Source organism: Protobothrops mucrosquamatus, unplaced genomic scaffold, assembly GCF_001527695.2.
Source record: "Protobothrops mucrosquamatus isolate PMUCROS unplaced genomic scaffold, P.Mucros_1.0 scaffold2227, whole genome shotgun sequence".
Lineage (NCBI taxonomy): Eukaryota > Metazoa > Chordata > Lepidosauria > Squamata > Viperidae > Protobothrops > Protobothrops mucrosquamatus.
The window spans coordinates 27922-48054 of NW_015388317.1; the positions used below are offsets into that span (position 1 = coordinate 27922).

Genomic DNA, 20133 nt, shown 5'->3' on the forward strand with positions numbered 1-20133 from the left:
ACTTTTGTCCTCAAAGGTACTTGCAATCTGGTTCCAAAGGCCACACAAACACACCCCCCCCTGTCATTTGATCACATTATTTTGAGCTCTTGGCAACTGTAGTCACATGACTGCAATTTATAATGTTTTGGTGAAAACCAGCTTTTATTTCCAGTTTTGACAAAAACACCGCATAGCAAACAATGGGTTTGCTTAATGACCGTGATATTCACTTAACCATGGATTCACTTAATGATCATGATGATTTGCTTGACTGTGGCAAGAAAGGCAGTAAAATAGGGTTGGTCACATGATGACCTGCTTTATGACCATCATGACATACAACCTTAATGAGCAGGCTCCATTATGGTCATAAATCAAGGACTATGTGAATAGTTGTGATGAATGGGGAAGTCACTTCTTTACAGAATTGATTGGACAAAGATTGGAGAATGGTTTGGGATGGTATAAGGTCTCCTGTCTTGGGCAGGAGTTGGACTAAAAGACCTCCCAAGTCCTATGATTCTGTGCTATATATTTTCTTTTTCTTTGTAGAATTGTAAGCTTCAATAAAATTACTATTTTAAAAATGAATAGTTTGTACAACCACTTTTATTCATTCTTCATCTCCAGCCTTGCTTTCTTCCTTTTGTCAGATTTATTTAAACACTTTGCATATAAGTGAATAGCAAATAGTGCAAGCAGACAAGAAATACACAAATATGTCTTTTGTTTTTGTTTGGAGAAAAAATGGGATTTGAATACACATGGAATGGAATGAATAGAAATATACTGAGGATACCAAACAAGAAGGAATATTTTGGCCAGAATTCTAATAAAGGTTACTAAAATGTGCCCAGTATTTTGTTTTTATTTAACAACCAATTACCTTGACACCTACTTTGTCCTTGCTGCTACTGGGAATTGATTCAAATAAGTGTTCCAGCTACATCAGCAAAATCTCAAGAAGCGGTTTGCAGACCCTGGTGCAATTTTTACCCTTTTCCATTTTAATGGTATGACAGTCTCTCAATTAGTTTTTTCTTTATATTAAAAAAATGAATAAGTCTTTCACATAAAGTAATTCCATAAGCAGCTAATATTATCCACAAAGGATACCTTTGTGAACATGGTAAATATGGGGTTTCTTGATGTGATTCAAATAAGCTGTAATGGGATTTTTATTTTATTTTTTTTGCATTTTCTGCTTATACAATGGTCTACCATAGACACTACCTACAGGTAGTCCTCAACTTACAACAGTTTAATGGCCATTCAAAGTTACAACAGCACAGAAAAAAGTGACTTATGACTGTTTTTCACACTTATGACCATTGCAGCATCCCGATGGTCACCTGATCAAAATTCCTTTTTTCTTCCAGATTCCTCTGCATGTCAGAGATGTCTTTATTTATCACAACTATCTCCTTCAGTAAAACAGTTGAAATTAGCAAATGTGTGAATGCTGTTCAGAACTGACTCATCCACCTACTGGAGATCTGAATCAGAAGCTTAGGACCTGGAGCCAACTCTCAGCACTAGTGAGACCAAACATTCCACACCAGGACACTTGCTTTTATGGAAGATCGTATATATTGCCAGTTTCAGAAGAAACTAAACTAATTAATTTGTAATCTGCCCAGAGTTGTCTCTGGACAATTCATTCATTCATTCACTTTGTCCAGAGACAACTCTGGGCAGCTTACTAATTAATTAATTAATGTTAATTTTCTCTCCTCTTTGCAGATCATAGGGAATAACATCGTAATGGTTATGACAAGAGGAAAGGCAAGATAACTAAAATTATCTGGAAGGATAATTGCTAGTTCATGTGACTTTCTATGCATGCACAAACTGGGAGATATTAGGAAAAGCAAAATTGGAATGAAATAATGTTTTTATTTCCAGCATAGCAACTAAAGTGTAATAGCTTGTATTTCTATATATGCTGTTTCACAGTCCCCAGAGTTACAATTATTTTCTTGCAGTGAGGTACATTAATTTTTTTATTCAACTAAATCTATAAAGAAATCAAGGAATTAAAGTCTGTTCAATGGTATCATGCTGAAAGCTAAGGAGTAAATTCCTTCTTAGGGCAAGAATTTATCACAAAACCAATTCAATTATTCTCTTTATATGCCATACTCTTCTAATTAGAGACCACCTATTCACAGGTATTCAGGTAGTGCAAGTCTTATTAAATAAGGGAAAATAGGCTATAGGGCATGAAAGCTATAGAACTTCATTGGGCAAGGGATGCATAATGCTTCAGTTGTTACTTGTTTCGCTTGTTGGGACTCTTGTTGAGTTAAAGTGATGCTCATTTAGGCAGAATGCAGCAAAATCATGGAAAATAACAGTTTTAATAATACTGGTTCAAATGATGATCTTCAGCTGAGAATGGGGATTTTAAATAGATAAAGAAGTATTCCTTGTAAAATTGTTGTCTAAAAAATGATTTGCTATTCTCCAACCTGCTCTATCGTGTTGCCAAAATTCTACTATTTTTTTTTAATGCTACCTACAAATTGAGACATTTTTCACCTTGAAAATCAGTTTATAAAAGAAAGAAACAAGTTTAGTCTCTTCATCTCTGTATTGTTCAGTCTCTCTATTTCCCTCCCCCATTTTCCAAGACTCATTCCAAGCTGGTAGAGGTGGCTAGCGTGTACTTCTGCTGAAGATGATATCAGGAACTTTGAAGTAGAACAGCGTGAGAAAGCAATTAAAATGTAACTAGAAAACTCTGCATTCAAATTTAATTCTTACCATCTCTTAGGTTCAAACTTCAAAACCAGATGATCGGAATATTTTCAGTTTGACAAGGTGAGAAGGAGCTTAGCACTTAGGAACACTTTATAGTCTTTTGTTATGGCATTTATTATAACATTTAGTCATTTGCTGCTTTCCTGTATGAGCATTCATTTCCATTTTACAAAGAATACATCTAAAAACAATATAAACAAGAGAAATGGTAAAAAGAGAATATGGATAGAAGTGTGACAAGGTATAGAGAAAAAGAAAAAGATAGAAAAAGAAAAGAAAACACAAATATATACAAAGCATGACTTCTGAGGTCTTCTTTCAAGAATATAAAGGACACTTACATTCAACTCTTAGTTTAAGACTATAATAAAATGTCTATTTTCCACAAAAAAGAAAAGGGGAAATTAAAAAAACCTCTTTTCTCTTTTTTTAAATTTAAGAATCATCAAATCCATATGTCAATTTTATTTTTCCCATCTCCTGCAAAATGTCCACTGAGGACTTCTAATTATAGATGAATTTCTTCAGTGACTTTTCTCTCACAAGAGCTGTTAACTTGGCCTTCATTGTCAGTTCTGTCACCTTTATTAATTATTCCCCTATTGTGGGTGTCATAGGATCTTTCCAACCCTAAGCATATAAAAGTTATGCTGCTGTTATCATATATAACAATAAATCACCAATCACATGCAGTTTTTTCACTGTTTTGTCCATAGATCCTTTTTGTTAAAGGTTTCTAATCTAAATTGTACATTAATGTTCAATTTTTTTAATTATCTTACTAATTTCCATCCAATATTGTTTAGCTCTTTTACAAGTCCACCAAAGGTGATAAAAGATTCCTATTTGAGTCTGACACTTCCAGCAACTATTTGGGGATACATTTTAGCCATTGTATCTGGGGTTAAATATCATCTATACATCATTTTATAGCAATTCTCTTTGAGGTTAAATTGCAGTTCCTTTATCTACATATTTTCCCATTGATCAATTGGTATGTTATATTGAATTTTTTTTGCCCAGCTTATCATGCAATTTTTAAATAATTCATCTTCTGTTTCTGATTTTAACAAAAGCTTATATATTTTAGTGATAAGGTGGTCATCATTTATACACGGTTTCATTTCAAAGATAGTTTTACCATGTTTGAAATTGTATAATTTCTTACCAACTTTACACCTCTCTATGAGTCACAAATACGAAAACCATTGACAATTGAAACCTAGTGCTGGGTATTCTCTGGATTTTACTTTAGTATCATCTGTGGAGTATTCCAATAAATCTGCATGCCATAACTATTTTTGTCTGATCCTTTTCTATAATATGTTTTGTGGAGAGAAAACCATAAAGGCATTTTTGGGCATAGTCTCATATTTACAGTATTCCAAATTCTCAAAATGGCTCACCTAATAAAGTGGTTTCTAAAATCAAGATTAAACTTTAACCTTATGTACCATCCATATGCCTGCCATGCCCTGCCAGTTTGTAGCCTTAAAGGATAACTCCAGAAGAGTTCTGCCAGAGTTCCCCTGACCTTTTAGATCTATTTTCCCTCCGCTCTCTGGCTTATTGCTTATTATTATCCAAAGCCCTCTCTTTGACAAATGAACAGAGATGTGATTCATGGAAGTTCTGGTGATAGCCTGCTATTTTATTGTTTGGCGGAGAGTGTTATTTATTATGCTTAGTCTCTCATGGGTAGTTGCATTTCACTGTAGGTTACTATTCCTATTCCTATCACAGTCTCAGCAGATATGCAAGAAAATGGTCAATTGAATTTAGGCATAGTGGTTTTTGCTGGGTAATTTTTTCATTGCCAATAAAACTGACAAGAGAATTAAATGAGCCTGCTTGCGAAGCGGGCAGCTTATTCTCCTGCAGCAGGATTGTTGACAAATTATTCAAAAGTAATCTTGCAGTGTATCAACTTTTATTCATTTCTTTGTGTCTGTGCATTGTTTTGGAAATGGAGTGCTGTGTGGGTATTAGGCAGCAAATTCTATTTGGCAATATCCTGTTGGAAGTCTATGGCAAGAGTAGAGGAGTCTGGATATGTTTGTACATGTATTCCTTTTATCAGTCACTGCTGCTCGACAGAGAATGGCATGGTAGGAAACTGGAAGATGCTTAAATGGCCAAACTTCTCTGTTTTTCAGGTCAGGCGTGTATTTCCTGGACATTCATGTCAGCAAATAAGGACCTATGGGCCTGGAGGAGCTGACATTTAGCAGCTCTTTCATAATAATTAAAGTATGCTGGTTTCTAAATTATAAAAAGTATTTCTTTCTACATCAGGGGTCCTCAACCTTGGCAACTTTTAAGACTTGTGGACTTCAACTCCCAGAATTCCTGAGCCAGCATGGCTCAGCTTTGAAACTCTCCCTTTTCCCTCAGCATGGCTGGCTCAGGAATTCTGGGAGTTGAAGTCCACCAGTCACAAAAGAGCCAAGGTTGCCTACCCCTGTTCTACATGATCCAGCATTCTGGAATAGAGGCAGATATTTGCATTCACTCGAGCAGGCTTTAAGGTTACGTAACCAAATCTGAGAAGTCTCATTTTCTCTTGTGCTTATCTCTTAGGGAAAGCAGATATAAACTTCTATCGTTCTGAGATATGGTGGTACTATCTGCTATTACTGTATGTTGCTCTTCATGAGATTGATTGATTGCATATACGTTGTCAGTGTAGTGCCGACTCTTAGTGTCCATATAGATAGATTTTCTCCATGATAATGTGTCCTGAACCTGGACCTTCAGCCGTTCCATTGCTGTGCTCATTGCCATTGTAATTGAGTCCATCCACCTTGCTGCTTGGTCATCCTTTTTCTTTCCTCCTTTCCCAGGATCAGAGCCTTTGCCAGAGGGCTGGGTATTTGCAAACTATGTTTGAATCAGAGTACTGATAGGTTATTACTTTGCAAAATAATTACTTCTGCAATTTTAGAAATGGGGTTAATTATATATGTATGCATCAGGGGTTTTTTTGGCATTTCAAAGCAATATGCAATTAGCACAAACAAAACCGAAAATATGTTTAAAACTAAGTAAAAGAACAATTTTAAAAGTGCAATTAAAAACAATTTTCAGTTTGGCATTGAAAGATTGTAGCATAGATGCCAAGAAACTGTGCTAAAATGCTCTTTCTCCTGCAATTGAGCTTTTCTTTCATAATGCCTCTGATAAAAGGTTCATCTGGAGAAGACCTTTGTAATTATGCACTTGGAGAACATAAATAAGAAAGAACAGTTGTAGGGATATCTCCACACACCTTTGAAAGACAATATAAAAGTACATTTTACCAAGTTTCCATCTTCCGATCAGTCTTTTCAAAATTTTCTTGTTCTGTTGTGTTGGATGCTTCATACGATTTCAGTCTTTTAATCTGCTAAACTGAATTTGGGAATCCTTAACCTCTCAATTTAGTCTCCAACAGACATTGATGAGGATGGGGGCATTTCTAATGCCATGGACCACAAATCAAATTGGGAATAAAAACCATAATGCATCTTTTATACAGACTGTATATCTAATTGAATTATTTATTTTAATTAAAATAATTTAATTCATTCATTAATTAATACTTAAATAATAACTCATTTGTTCTCTTTTTTTTCAGCAGATTTGAGACTTTTGTAATCTTGGAGTTGAGTTCCCCATAGAGAACTGTATGACGTTGGGGTTATGTATTTCAGATATAATGGTATTTAGCATGTTGACGTTTAATTTCCATTGTGTTTTTGGGTTTCAGGTTTTGGAAGTGGTGCGCTCCAACTATGATACACTTACCTTAAAATTACAAGATGGGCTTGACCAATATGAGCGCTACTCAGAACAACACAAAGAAGCCTCTTTCTTTAAAGAGCTGGTGAGTTTTAACTTTCTCATAAAAGGGTCATATAATTGGCTCATGATCGAGCTTACAGTTGCAGCAATAATGCAACAAAAACTGCCTGTATATTCACAAAATGTATGAATTATATCACTGTAGAGGCCTGGTTATTGATTTCAGTTGGATGGTGGGCAAGTATATTTAAATACATGTTTTATCTCTCTGGGATTCCTTGAAGTCTTGAAGAAAGTTGGGAGACTTTTCTCCAAAGACTTTTCATGAAGACTTTTCTCCAAAGCAGAGATATCCCGTGCTTACTAGATCGGCATTTTACAATAGATCTATTGATAAGGAGGAATAAAAATGTTTTCTCCCCAAGCAGACTCTGCTGTAATTTGAAATGCTCTATTAGGATATCCAATTCTCACAAGTTGTGCGTACCAAGAACTGACTGCTTATTGGGCTTGTGCAAGCAGCCTTGATTCATTTTGACAAGGTGCTTTGCACTATGAAAATGAGGCCATTTACCTCATTGAGATGAAGTGGCAATAGGAATTGCCTGGGCATGATGCCCTTATACCTTTTGATATTTGCAAAAGTCACTTTAGTCAGGAGGAATTGTGCTGCTTTGGGAAGCACTTTCAAGGGGATACGTCACTAAACCTTCATTGATAGGCACAGCTTAGTTTCCTATTCCCCCACCGCTCCAAAATGTTTTTTTCCACTTAAACTTATTCCTGTGCTTTATTGGGCATTCCTTGCCAGGTTATTCCTATATTCTTCATTGCAAATATAAAACAATGGCTGCTAGCTGCCATTAATGCTTTTCATTTGTACAATACTGTATCATGATAGTAACCTGTTCCTAAATTATGGAGATTCTCAGTCATCCAGGTCATGGTTGTCCCAAAGGTGCTTTTTCAAGAAGCAATTAGACTTCCTTGTTTTTCTCTGAAGATGTTTGGTTTGTCATCCAAGAAGCTGAAGAGAAGGGGGGGGGAAAGCATCTTTGGGCTTTTCCTAAATTACATGGAAACAACCATGATGCTTGTTCCCAACTGTGTAGCAGGAGCACTCTTATCCTCAAATGCTGTGTTTGAGGGTAGGAGGGAGCAAATGTGCTGCTTCTGTTCTCTCTCTTTTCCTTTGGCCACTGTCACTTTTTTGTAATATCCTTTTATTCATTAGGTGAAGAGCTTTATCTTTGTTTTGATTAAAATGAGGACATTGTTTTTCCTAATTCATGGAAATTGTGGTTCTTTGAAGAAACTATTCTGATAAACACTAAGAGTTCAAATCTTTATCACTGAGAATAATTCATATCACTGCCAACAAATGTTTCTCTTTCTCTCTCTGTCTCTGTCTCTCTGTCTCTCTCTCTGTCTCTCTCTCTCTCTGTCTCTCTCTCTGTGACTCTCCCTCTCTCCCTCCCTCCCTCCCTCCCCCTTTTTCTCTCCCTCCCTCTCCCTCCCTCCCTCCCTCTCACCAATTTTCCATTTGGTGATTAAACATCAACCAGTTTAATTTATTTATAGAGGAATATTTATCTCTATTTACCTAGAGACTAATTTAGGCTCATCCAAGCCAACCCTTTACTGAAAACTACAACCTCCTGATATTGCATTTTCTGAGTTCACTTTCAAAGTAGAAGAAAGGGATCAAGCTGATCCAGTGTAATCCTCTGCTGACAAAATACCTTACTTCTCTTTTTACCATTACAATGTTTTTTTTTCTTTTAGGTTCACAAATATGATGGACCTTCTCTAGAATATATATTTTCGTAAGATTTTGTCACATAGGTTGCTGAATAAGGTCAAAGCATGTGGATCCCTCTTCTACTGTTTACCTTTTGTACAAAGTGTACTTTTCTAACTTATTCATTTATTGTGATTATTTTATTTAAGATTGTTTTTCATTGTTCTCTCGTAAAACACTCTGAGCTCCCCAGAGGGAAAACCAATGTAGAAACAGCATAAATAAAAACTGTGCAGAATGATAGCATAATAGACAAATGCAAAAGCCGCCGCCTCACTCTTCCTTACAATGTATAGATGTTTGTATCAATCGTAGTCATCTCCCAATTTCCATGACTGCAGGACTTTTCCAAGCTGTGGACCAGACTCTTGGTATATGGTTTCATCCTGAATTTACCTCCACGTGATTCTGCTCATTTCCCCAAAACTCTGCTTGGTCACACTAGAATAGAATAGAATAGAATAGAATAGAATAGAGTAGAGTAGAGTAGAGTAGAGTAGAGTAGAGTAGAGTAGAGTAGAGTAGAGTAGAGTAGAGTAGAGTAGAGTAGAGTAGAGTAGAGTAGAGTAGAGTAGAATAGAATAATGAAAGAACGGAACAGAACAGAACAGAATAGAATAGAATAACAGAACTTTGGAGGTCTTCTGGTCCAGCCCCCTGCTCAAGCAGGAGAACCTATACCATTTCAGACAAGTGACTGTCTAGTCTCTTCTTAAAAACCTTCAGTGATGGAGCGCCCACGATTTCTGAAGGCAAGCTGTTCCACTGGCTAATTGTCTTCTTAATTCCAGGTTGCTTCTCTCTTTGGTCAGTTTCCGACCATTGTTTCTTGTCTTGCCCTCTGGTGCTTTGGAGAATAGTTTGACGCCCTCTTCTTTGTGGCAGCTCCTCAAATACTGGAATACTGTTATCATGTTGCCCCTATTTCTTCTTTTATTTAGACTAGCCAAACCCAAGTCCTGCAGCTGTTCTTCATATGTTTTAGTCTCCAGCCCTTTGGCCATTTTAGTTGCTCTTCTCTGAACTTTTTCCAAGGTCTCAACATCTTTTTTGTAGTATGGTGACCAAAATTGGTTGCAGTATTCCAGGTGTGGTCTTACTAGGGTTTTATGAAGCGGTACTAATACTTCACGTGATCTTGATTCTATGCCTCTGTTTATACAACCCAGGATTGTATTAGCTTTTTTGGCTGCTGCTGCACACTGCTGGTTCATAGTCAAGTGATTATCCACTAGGACTCCAAGGTCCCTCTCACAGTTACTGTTTTTGAGCCAGGTCTCACCTAGTCTGTACTTGTACCTTTGATTTTTCCTGCCTAAATGTTAAACTTGGCTTTTCTCCACATTAAAATTCATTTTGTTGGATAGAGCCCATTGTTCGTCAAGATTTTGTATGGATCCTGACCTTGTCTTCTGGGGTGTTGGCTATTCCTGCCAGCTTAGTGTCATCTGCAAATTTGATGAGTTCCCCTTCTATTCCCTCATCTAAGCATAATGAAGCAGAGTTTTGGGGAAATGAGCAGAATCATATGGAAGTAAATTCAGGAAATAATCATATACTAAGAGTCTGACCCACAGCTTGTAAAAGTCGTGCAATCATGAAAATTGGGAGATGACTAAGATTGATAAAAACATTTGTACAAAACTAACTTTTTAAAGTAGGTCAAACCCTGTAACTTACAAAACTTTAAGAATTTGACTACTTAAAAAAACTTATGTTCTAGTTGAATTCTCTCATTTGCTTTTCTATTTTCTCTTGAAGGGTCTGTTAACTTCTTGAATGAATGAACCACTGATAGACATGGTTTAGCGTTAACAAATGAAGTGGCTTATTAGATATTCAAACTGGTTGTTTGATTGGTATGCACTGCTTGTTCAAATAAGAATTTTCCTTGTTAATGGAACCATAATATGCTTGCCCTTGGATAGCTTTATAGATACATATCTATGTCTTTATTCGGGGGCAGGCATGTGGAACTAATTGATTGAAGAAAAAAATTAATATCACTGTGTGGAAAGTACCTAGTGAAAGGAATGAAAATACATATCTGTTGTTAAATAAAGTATAGGAAAGATTTGATAAATTCATCGTTGCTCAGGATAGGAATGCCTTCTTGTCATGTCTGGGCTTGTAGACTAAGCCTTGACACTGGGTTATGCTTCTTTTTTCATATAGATATTTTTATGCAGCTAACGCTACAGTATAATCACAAAAGCTCTTTTTTTGCATCTAGTAGTAATGCAAACTGCATCTAACAAATATGGACTTCCATGCAAAACAGTCTACTGCACTGAACACTGGCCTATTCAAGGCCCCCTTAATGCTGGAGTACTGGGCCAAAAGTATGACGAAAGGGATATTATAATTATTGTTCTGTCTCCTACAGGTTCGGTCCATCAGCATCAATGTACGGCGAAATCTGGCATTCAACACCCTTAGCCAGGAAGTCCTGCTAAAAGAGTTTTCAACCATCTCCTGAAGTTATCTACTTGCTTCATAACTAGTCCTGGTATTACCGTATCACTTCCTGCAGAATAGCTCCTGGATGTGGAACAGTCTAACTCTACTGTGTGGTTTTGTTTTTGTTAAGTTTTGTTTTTACAGAGAAGATCAAGGGAAGGCCTAGACTTACCCCATACTCTTGAGCATAGAGAATTAACAATATAGACTGCATTGGGAGTGGGAAAGAAGGGGCATGGGGTTATTTCTCTTTTTTAATTTCTTTGTGACAACTGTTGTGTAGAGATAAGAATTGTTTACTGAGTGAGCAAGAATAGAGCAGAAGAGTGTTGCTTAGAGAGTTCATAATGGTTCTCTGAAGACTGCTGAAGACTGAAGCAAGAAAGGGGAACAGGAACCAAGGTCTTGATAATATGGAACTGTCTGGTTGGACACTTATTTTATGTAAATTTGTACTTGGATGCTTTGAATCTGCAGTTCATGTATATTGTTAGGTCCATTTTAGTCGGTGCGGAAATTAACAGCTACGGGCTCTGTCTTCATTCTGCACAAGGCCTCCTACTATTCTAATGGTCTTGACAGAACTCCACCTCAGGATGGTCTTGGTGCCCAACCTAAAGCTCTCGCTGTCTGGAGTTTCTTGGTTGAGAGATTACCTCTATGAGTTTATTCTTACTATTCCACTGTGCCATGTTTTAAAACCTTGGGAATGAAGATATTAAGATGTATCAGTGATTTTTTCCCCCAAAGGAGCAATAAGGGAAAACATTGTATTGTTTTACTTCTACCATTGTTGTGCATCAAAAGAAGCCGGTTCTTCCTGTACCCAGAAGATTGACTGAGCTCTTGCCCTAGATCCTTAACTTCTTTCTGGCCTGGTAGCCTTAGGTTCTCTACATACTGGTAGGGTAATTGAGTGCTCCCATCAGACTTGCCACTGTCCTTTCTATCAAAAATAACCTCTGTGAATTCCACAGTGATTGCAGATGTTTAAGTCAGTTCACAATTTATGTATTCCAATAAAGTACTTCATTGGAAATTCAGAATTAAAATAATAATTTGTCTACTTTATCAGTTCTTACTTTTTTTTTAAAAGGAATATTTATTTGGGAGGGGAAATATATTTATAGTCATTCTTTACTCCTGTCCATCAAACGAAATAACTCATGCGAACTAGAGTTGTACAATTATTCTGTCAATTTTTTTTCATTATTTGCAGGATTTCTTTTCCAGCCATTTTTAATGAAAATGATAACTAAGACACTTAGTTTTTTGCATTGTATGTAAAGAATTCACACAACTGCACTTTGTTGGAAAATTAAAAGTTGTGATTCTGGCATTCTGTGCTCCTTATATAGGTATGTTCTTAGATTTGTAACATATGGCAATATTAATTTTTGATTCAAGATGTATTCAGTATTCCCCAAATTCATATTATCTTTTTTCTTTCCAAACCACTTTGGCCATTCTTACTAACAGAATGATAACCAGAGAGATTTCAGTTCAGAGACGACTATAATTTGGGGTAAATTCTTGCTATTTTGAACAGATTGGAGAAAACCCTGGGCTCTTCTCTTAACCCACTGATGAACTCACCTATTCCTGGTATTAAATATGAGTTTAGAGATGCAAAGGACATCTTCTAGAACAGGGGTAGGCAACCTTGGCTCTTTTATGACTCGTGGACTTCAACTCCCAGAATTCCTGAGCCAGCATGGGTCACGAGTCATAAAAGAGCCAAGGTTGCCTACCCCTGTTCTAGAAGAAAGGCTACAGAGGTTGTGCTGCCCAATAGCACCTTCCAGAGGCTATCATTAGAACTCAGTAAAGGGTTGGAAGGGATTACAATATCCATGGCCTTTTTGCAGACAATGTATTTTTTGTGAATCATTTGGGGAGTAATATTATGACCTCTACTAGTATTTCCTTGGTACATAGCTGGTATATCTGGTATATCATAGCTGATAAATGTGCACAGATTGCATAATCTTTATTTTAGGATCCTTAACATCTAATTAAAGCCTAGACTTGAACATTTGTGTTGGAGAGAAAATGGAGTTGAAAATGTGGCAATTTTTCATTTAATTCAAGATTTCGGTATAAATTGCTTATTGCATCCATTTTCTCCCAGGTGACTTGGACTGCGCCTTACTTAGCTGGCTTGGAAGAATAATACCAGTATCCTCTGACTTTAACAGGGGATGTCTACCACTCTTCCCCAGAGTAAGATAGATAAGATAAGATAAGATAGCCTTTATTGTCATTTTTTTACTGTGGGCACAACGGCACATATCAAAAATGAAATTTAGTTGCCCGCTCTCAAGTGAAACACATACACAACACACAGCTAAACATACTATGAACAACATATGTATAGATCCACACCCCTACATATACGTAGCAAATAAATATTAAATACTGTCCATCTTGAATATATAATGGAAGGAGGAAGCTTGAGAGTTCACAAGGTTAATGCTGTATGGAATGAAACTATGGCTGAATCTGGATGTAGCAGCATTTACTCCTTCCTCCAGTATTCCAACTTTCAAAAGGGTTGTAGAAACCTTTCTAGTAATGTGGGAAAAATTGAGGCCAATATTTTCCTGAGTTTTAAGGGTGAGAATAGTAGTGGGAACTTCTGGGACCTCTGCTCCTACCTCTACCTTTAAACCCACTCATCTCCCAATCCTTGAAAAATGCTCCAGCCTTGCCATTTCCTGGCTAAACTGAGGTTGCTTTTAGGGCTTGAAGAAATAATTATTTGCTTCTGGCTTCCTGCTTCCTTCCTTCTCCTTAAAGCCTCACCACAAAGTATAAAATCATCCTAAAAAATGAGAAATTCAGCCATTCTTCAGATTTAGTAGTTAAAGACCTTCCATTCCCATTCTATTTTAATTTTTAAATCAAAACAAAATATGCTGCCAAAATATTGGCTTTTTTGTTGCAGAAATTTAGCTTAAAGAACAGCAAATAGGGTAATGGCATTTGAATCAGCATTCATTTCACAACCTGAGAGTTGCCTATTCCTATTACATAATTTATTCCAGCTACACCTTTTCATTGCATAAAGTTATCTCATGCCACTGCATTTACTACTTCTGATAGAGGTTCACACTCGGGGGGGGGGTATATTTAATGGTAGTGAGAAACTAAGATGGGGTGTGGTTTAGAATTTCCACAGATCTATTTGAACATCTGAATAAGTCTTACAATTGTTAATTTATAGTTGCCCTCACAATTGGTTTAGGTTCATCTGAGGTGCTACAATACTGGGTAAATAGAATGATAGGTGCCAGGAGACAAATATATTAACCTATAATGACTAAACCTGTCTGTGAGAGGTTGGTTAAATAAAATACTCGGGCTATTTAATTTATCTAGCTTCTCCCCACCCAACATGACTCTGTTTTAGTATAAGTTTTTTTTTTTTCATTTCAAGTGAAAGCTTCCATTGGTATGCATGCAGACAAATGCACATATATACAGAACAGCTTCTCCACCTTTAGTTCTGCTACTGCAACCTAAGCATCCCGTTCGTTTGTTTGTTTAATATAACCACCCATCTCCCATATATGACTCTTAGTGGCTTACAAAATTAAAAGCACTAAAATAATACCAAAAATAACCAGAATCATAACAAGGACAAAAAAAATAAAACTATTAAAACCAAACAAACATAATCTACAAGAGAGCACAATCAATTGTTCTAATACTTTGTATGTTCCACAGCACCACTACAGATCCCCAGGCAGGATGGCAAAGCCACCTCTTCAGGTCCTTCCAGAAGGCCAAGAAGATGTGGGCTACTCTGACCTCAGGAATGATGTTCCAGAGGGTGGTTGCCAGGGCAGAATAGATTCTTGCCCTGGGTCCCCTCAGATGAGAGTCTTTCATGAATAGGACCCACAATAAGTCCTTTCTATTGGACCTAATGGAATGGGTAGATATAGATTTTTTTTCGCTTGAGAAGCCTCACTTTTTAAAAATAGACATTTTCAAAGTTGCCTTTAGTTGAATTATGGATAAAGATGGGAAGTTTGAAACCTTATAGCTTAAAAAACGTACTTATGGGTTTTCTCTAAATCAATGCTGAGGAGATCCCTGAAATATCCTCGCATTCTCAACAAAATCTAGCCTGCCAGTATGCAGTAGTGGAAGTATATTTATCACTGATCATAAAGGCAATTGCTAGTTGCAGAACATCTTGAAACAAAGCTTTTAAACTGCTAAAATTGGGTTATTCATCTGTAGTTCTAGAAATTTCTAGAGCAAAATTTGAGGTTTGGAATATTCTAGTAAACTACAAAAGTATTAATTGGAGTCCAAACTATAGTGATGACCCAGAGAAAAAAAGAATCTACACTGCTTGCAAGAATCACTCTTCTATAGTTGGTGTACCTGTATGATGATGTGCAAATCTGTGTAACTGCTTCTTTTTCTATATTTTTAAACCTTTTTTTATATATAAAATCCATTAGGTAAGGCAGTTTTGGAGGCTGCATAAGTCTCAGCATAGTGATTAATCTACAAGATAGGTAGCAACTCAGTCATTACCGGGATTCATGCCTTCCTACATACATTTATCAGGAGATTTTTCAGTCAATAGATTACTTGCAATTCTGTAACCTGGTAGTATATTGATGGATATTCCAAGTCTAGCTAAAGTCAGAAGCATTTGGGAGCAGGAATCCAATAGGCTTCATCACTCTCCTGGCCTACAACAGTTAGTTTGATAATCCAGTTGAAGCATCCATGTAACTGCTTGGAGTGAAGGTGGTGGAGCCAAATTGATTGGCATATTTTCAGGGTCTGCATTCTTTTTTTCTTTCCTCTTTCTTTCAGTATGATGGGTTCCTTTCATATTGTAAGCCTCCTGACGAGGAAGTGACAAGGAATGTAAAACGCTGTCTTGTCTTCAACTGTGTAGAATGTGAATGTGGCCAAATTTCCCTGCAAAACTGGGCCGAATTTCCACTGTATAAGTACTCAGAAAACAAGCTGTCTCTGTGAACCGTAAGACATTAGGCCTATTCTCATTATAAGCCTGAATGTGCTTTTCTTGGCTGCCTTTATGATGGCGATTAGCATTTCGCTTATAGCCTTCTGCATATTTATCTGTTCAATAACTTTCCCTCAAGGGCAGAATTTAAACACTGTTTGCTCTGATGGAAACTTGCCTAGCACAGTACCACTGTTGCAATACTCACTACACATCCCTAGACTTATTACGAAACACAAATTTGGTACATGATTCACACTGGAGAGGAGAGCATGTTTCATAGTGAAGAATAAGAATGAAGAAGAGCCAGTTTGGTGTAATGGTGAAAATGTTGGCCTAGATCAGGGATCTGCAATCTTGACAACTTTAAGACGTGTGGACTTCAGCTCCCAGAATTCCTCAGCCAGCTATGTTTGCATGCTCCTTTGTGAACCTCAAGCAAGTCAGTGGAGCCAGGTCTTCAGATACTTCCCAAAGGCCAGGAGAATGGGGCCCGCCTCACCTTGGGGAGGGGGGGAGAATATTCAAAGGGTAGGAGTGATGACAGAGAAGGCTCTCTTCCTGGACCTAATAGCAATTGAGGATAAGAAATAAGTCCAAGAGCTGCTGTCACACACTGCAGTTTGGGATTTGGATATGTAAATATGTACACTCTTATTCCTTGGCTCCCATGGAATCATACTACTAAGGAGGAGGCCTCTTGTTTTCCCTTATCCTCTTGAGCCCAAAGAAAGGAAAATTAGACTATAATGGCCAATTAAATAACAGCTCTTGCTAGTGCCTAGTGTGAACAGTGTAAAGGCAAGAGTTGTTCAAATAAAAGTGAATACATTAAATAATTAGCAATTTATTAAACACAACTCTAAGGTGGTCCTACTCTACAAAATATTTGCAGTACAATACAAGATTGAAGCTAGGGTTCCTCCTTCATAATTGTGAGGATGGGGGGGGATGAAGAAAACATGGAGCAAACTACATGTATAAAAGTCATAGGGGATTGCCATAATTTGGACTGTGTGTTGCTTCTTTTATGTTTGTTGGCTGTGGATCTCAACACTTTGTTCTTGAAGAAGTGCTACTTTATATACCTATTGGACACATGACTGGCATTATGACAGGTTTGTACTAATTTATCATCAATCCATATGACATGCCAAGAAAGAATTCCATTAAAGACACATCCGATTTTAGTTACACAGTGTGACAAATGGTTACTAGTTTAATTAGATATGGCAAAACAGGCCACTCCAGTTAAAGGAAGAAATAACATTTTGTCCTAGAATATTATTGTAATAATGTTATATTGTAATAATAATGTATATTGCTCTCTGTGTGTGTATGTGTATATATACATATATACATATTGTATGCCTACTTTGTAGTCAGGTGAATTTCAGCTGTTAATGCAAACTCTGAAAGTAAGATTTATTTTTATACTTTAAGAATACTTTATTTGTATATACACAAACATTTATTTTAGTCCCATAAAATATTGATATTCGAGTGATATACTATATATTTGTAGGCTAAAATAATTCACTTAAGTGAATTAGGTTAGTCTTAATGTCAAAGAGTTGAAAGATCAAGTTCTGCAGCAGTATTTTAATTGAGGACTGATAATACAGATATAATTGTTCTTAAGAACATTCCAGTTAGAATACTGCACAAAAGAAAACATTTTTTTTCTGACAGAAAAAAATCAAATAGAAAAAGATTTCATTTCAACTGAAATGAAATAGGAAAAGTAGAAGGGAAAATTTTTATTTTTAAACAGCAGAGATTCAGAGTGAATTCTGTTCAGAAAGCAAGAGATTTCTTATGAAAATTCAAAAAGGAATTGGAAGAAATGCAAATGTATACGACAATGACAAATGTGACTAAATAAATGCCACAACAGATATAACAGGACATTGAAGGTGCTACCATGTTGGGGACTAAAAGTATTGATTTTTGCTTACCAGAAAAATGTAGTGCACTAAGAAAAAAGGATATAAAAAGTTAAAGTGACAAAAATTTGGGTGAAAAAATGATTTCAGCAAGAATCAAAAAATGGAATTGTTTTGTATGTAAATTTTCAACTGTAACCCAAACTGGTATTGCCTGATGTTTATGGTACATATGATTATGGTAGCTATGTTGGCGTGAAAATTAATCAATCAAGGGTTTCTACAGAAAGCTAAGATTTTGATACAGGGAATTTATGCCCCAAATAAGGGCAAAACAGCATTTTATAAAGGATATATGGATAAACTATTGGACTTTCTGTACGAAAATTGATTTCTGCTGGATTGGCATGAGGATGGTTTCCACAAAAAGATAGAATTTCTGGGGGAAAATGTTAAAAATACTAAAGGCAAACTACCAAAGATTTTCTTGATTCAATGGACAATCTGGATTTGATGTATGGAGATATGACATGAAGACTCAAGAGAACCTACTTATTTTTCTGAATGAAAAATTAATAAATAAATAATAAAATTAAAATAGGACAGAATATAAAGTACAATAGTATACCAATGATGAACGTGCAATGCTAAAATGTACAAACTTTTGTTGAAATTTGAAACAGAAGAAGGTTAAATATTGTATGATAAAATGGACAAAGAATTTTGGTTATAATGTACAGATGGATCAAAGAGAAAATAAGTGGTTAAAAGGGTTTATATTATGTTATGATCTTAAAGAAAATGATTATAATATGATGTCTAGTTGGTACATGATATCAGAGTATTTAGAATATATAAAGACATTTCAAATATATGTTGAAAATATGAACTATATAAAGGGTCATTTTATCATGCTTGGTGACATGTAAAAACTTCAAAATTGATTCAAATTTACACATTGATATATAGAGGATTTAAAATTAATATTCAATTGAAGCAGAACTTTTCCTTTCAGATGGATAAACAGATAGAAAAGAGCAATGGAAGATTGTTTCAATATATGGTTTGGTGAGATTACTCTATGCACAAAAATAGAAACATTCAACATTATTTGCCATCTAGGAATGTTTGGTAAAATTGACAGAACTTGCTGAGATGGACAAACTAACTTCTTTGATAAGACAAAGGTCGCTACAGTATTAATATTCATCAATGTCTAAAAACTTTTTATGGACTTTTTGTGTAAAAAAATGATGACATGGTTTGATGATTACAAAGAATAGGCAACAGAAAGAAGAAATATGGCGTAATCTTGTAGAGGTTTAATTACAATTGTGTTTATAACTGCTCTCTCTGTGAATGTGTGTGTGTGTTCATGTTTTTTGTTCTTTTATTTTTTTCTATCCTTTTTTCTTTTTTCTTTTCTTTTTTCTTTTTCACACTTTACTGAATATATATATTAGGTATGTAAAATCTTTTAATAAAAACATTTTTCTAAAGGGGTCTTTTTCTTAAATTGCTTGTGCTGATTTTTGAGATAACTTTGAGCCAGGCAAATCCTGATGCCCAAAACAAATGAGTTTTCTACCTTACCTTATTAAACATTCTGAACCCAACTGTGTTTGCCAGCTGTCATGCCTTACATGCATTTCTGAACTTTGCTTCAGTTCCTGGAAATGGGATGTCCCTGAACAATTCCTCTTCAGATGCATAGTTGCTGATGATTTGCCTGACTTTCTCCTTCAGCCCTTCTGGACTAATTGAATTAAGTGGATGGAAAAGTGAATCCAGTTGGCTAGATTAAATGAGCTGGGCATGCATCTGAATAGAATTCACAGCCATGGAAGCAATGAAATTTTCCCCAGACAAGGAAGCAGCTCTTCTGGCCAAGCCTTTATTTCCCCCCTGAGCCTTAATCCTTGCTTCATCACAGTTAGCCTTTTGCTTACCGGTTCATCTCTGATCTTCCAAGCAGCCCATGCTAGGAAAGTATGATGGCTTCCCTCTCCTCAGACTCTTATCTTACTCAAGGCAGAATCTTCTGATTTTCCTAGGCAATTTGTGGATAATTAGCCATGCTGTTTGACTTTAGCACAGCCACCTCTACTCATCTTTCCCTCATACTGTGCTTCAGTTTTCTGCATTTGTAATGAACTAAAACCTTGGGACGGCCAAGTCACCTCTTATCATTAAATCTCTGCAGCATCAACTGCAAGCACTATGGCACTGAGACTCTTAACTGCACTTGGGACTTGAAGATTTCAACCAGTGGTGTTTTAGGTTGCATTCAAAAGAAGTAGTTACTTTGCTATCACCATTGGCCTTGGATTCAGCAGCTTGTAACCTACCTTTCTCTCCTATGCTGTTATTCCCAGTTTGGTTCCTTCTCCATTACAGCAGCTTTAGGGAATGCCTAACTGTCTCATCTGCTACAATGGGAAACTAAACAGATCTGAACT

General features: G+C 36.3%; 1 protein-coding gene across 1 annotated transcript in view; it reads left to right on the plus strand.

Moving 5' to 3' along the window:
* The window catches only part of LOC107295118 (armadillo-like helical domain-containing protein 3), a gene marked incomplete at its 5' end in the record, with an annotated part of 37918 nt that extends 25933 nt beyond the window's left edge, over positions 1–11985 (plus strand). Inside the window, 2 exons of the mRNA XM_015824416.1 lie at positions 6494–6610; positions 10716–11985. Of these exons, the coding sequence (XP_015679902.1) occupies positions 6494–6610; positions 10716–10808 (210 nt within the window). The remainder of the gene's footprint in view (positions 1–6493; positions 6611–10715) is intronic.
* Between the last annotated feature and the right edge of the window lie 8148 nt (positions 11986–20133).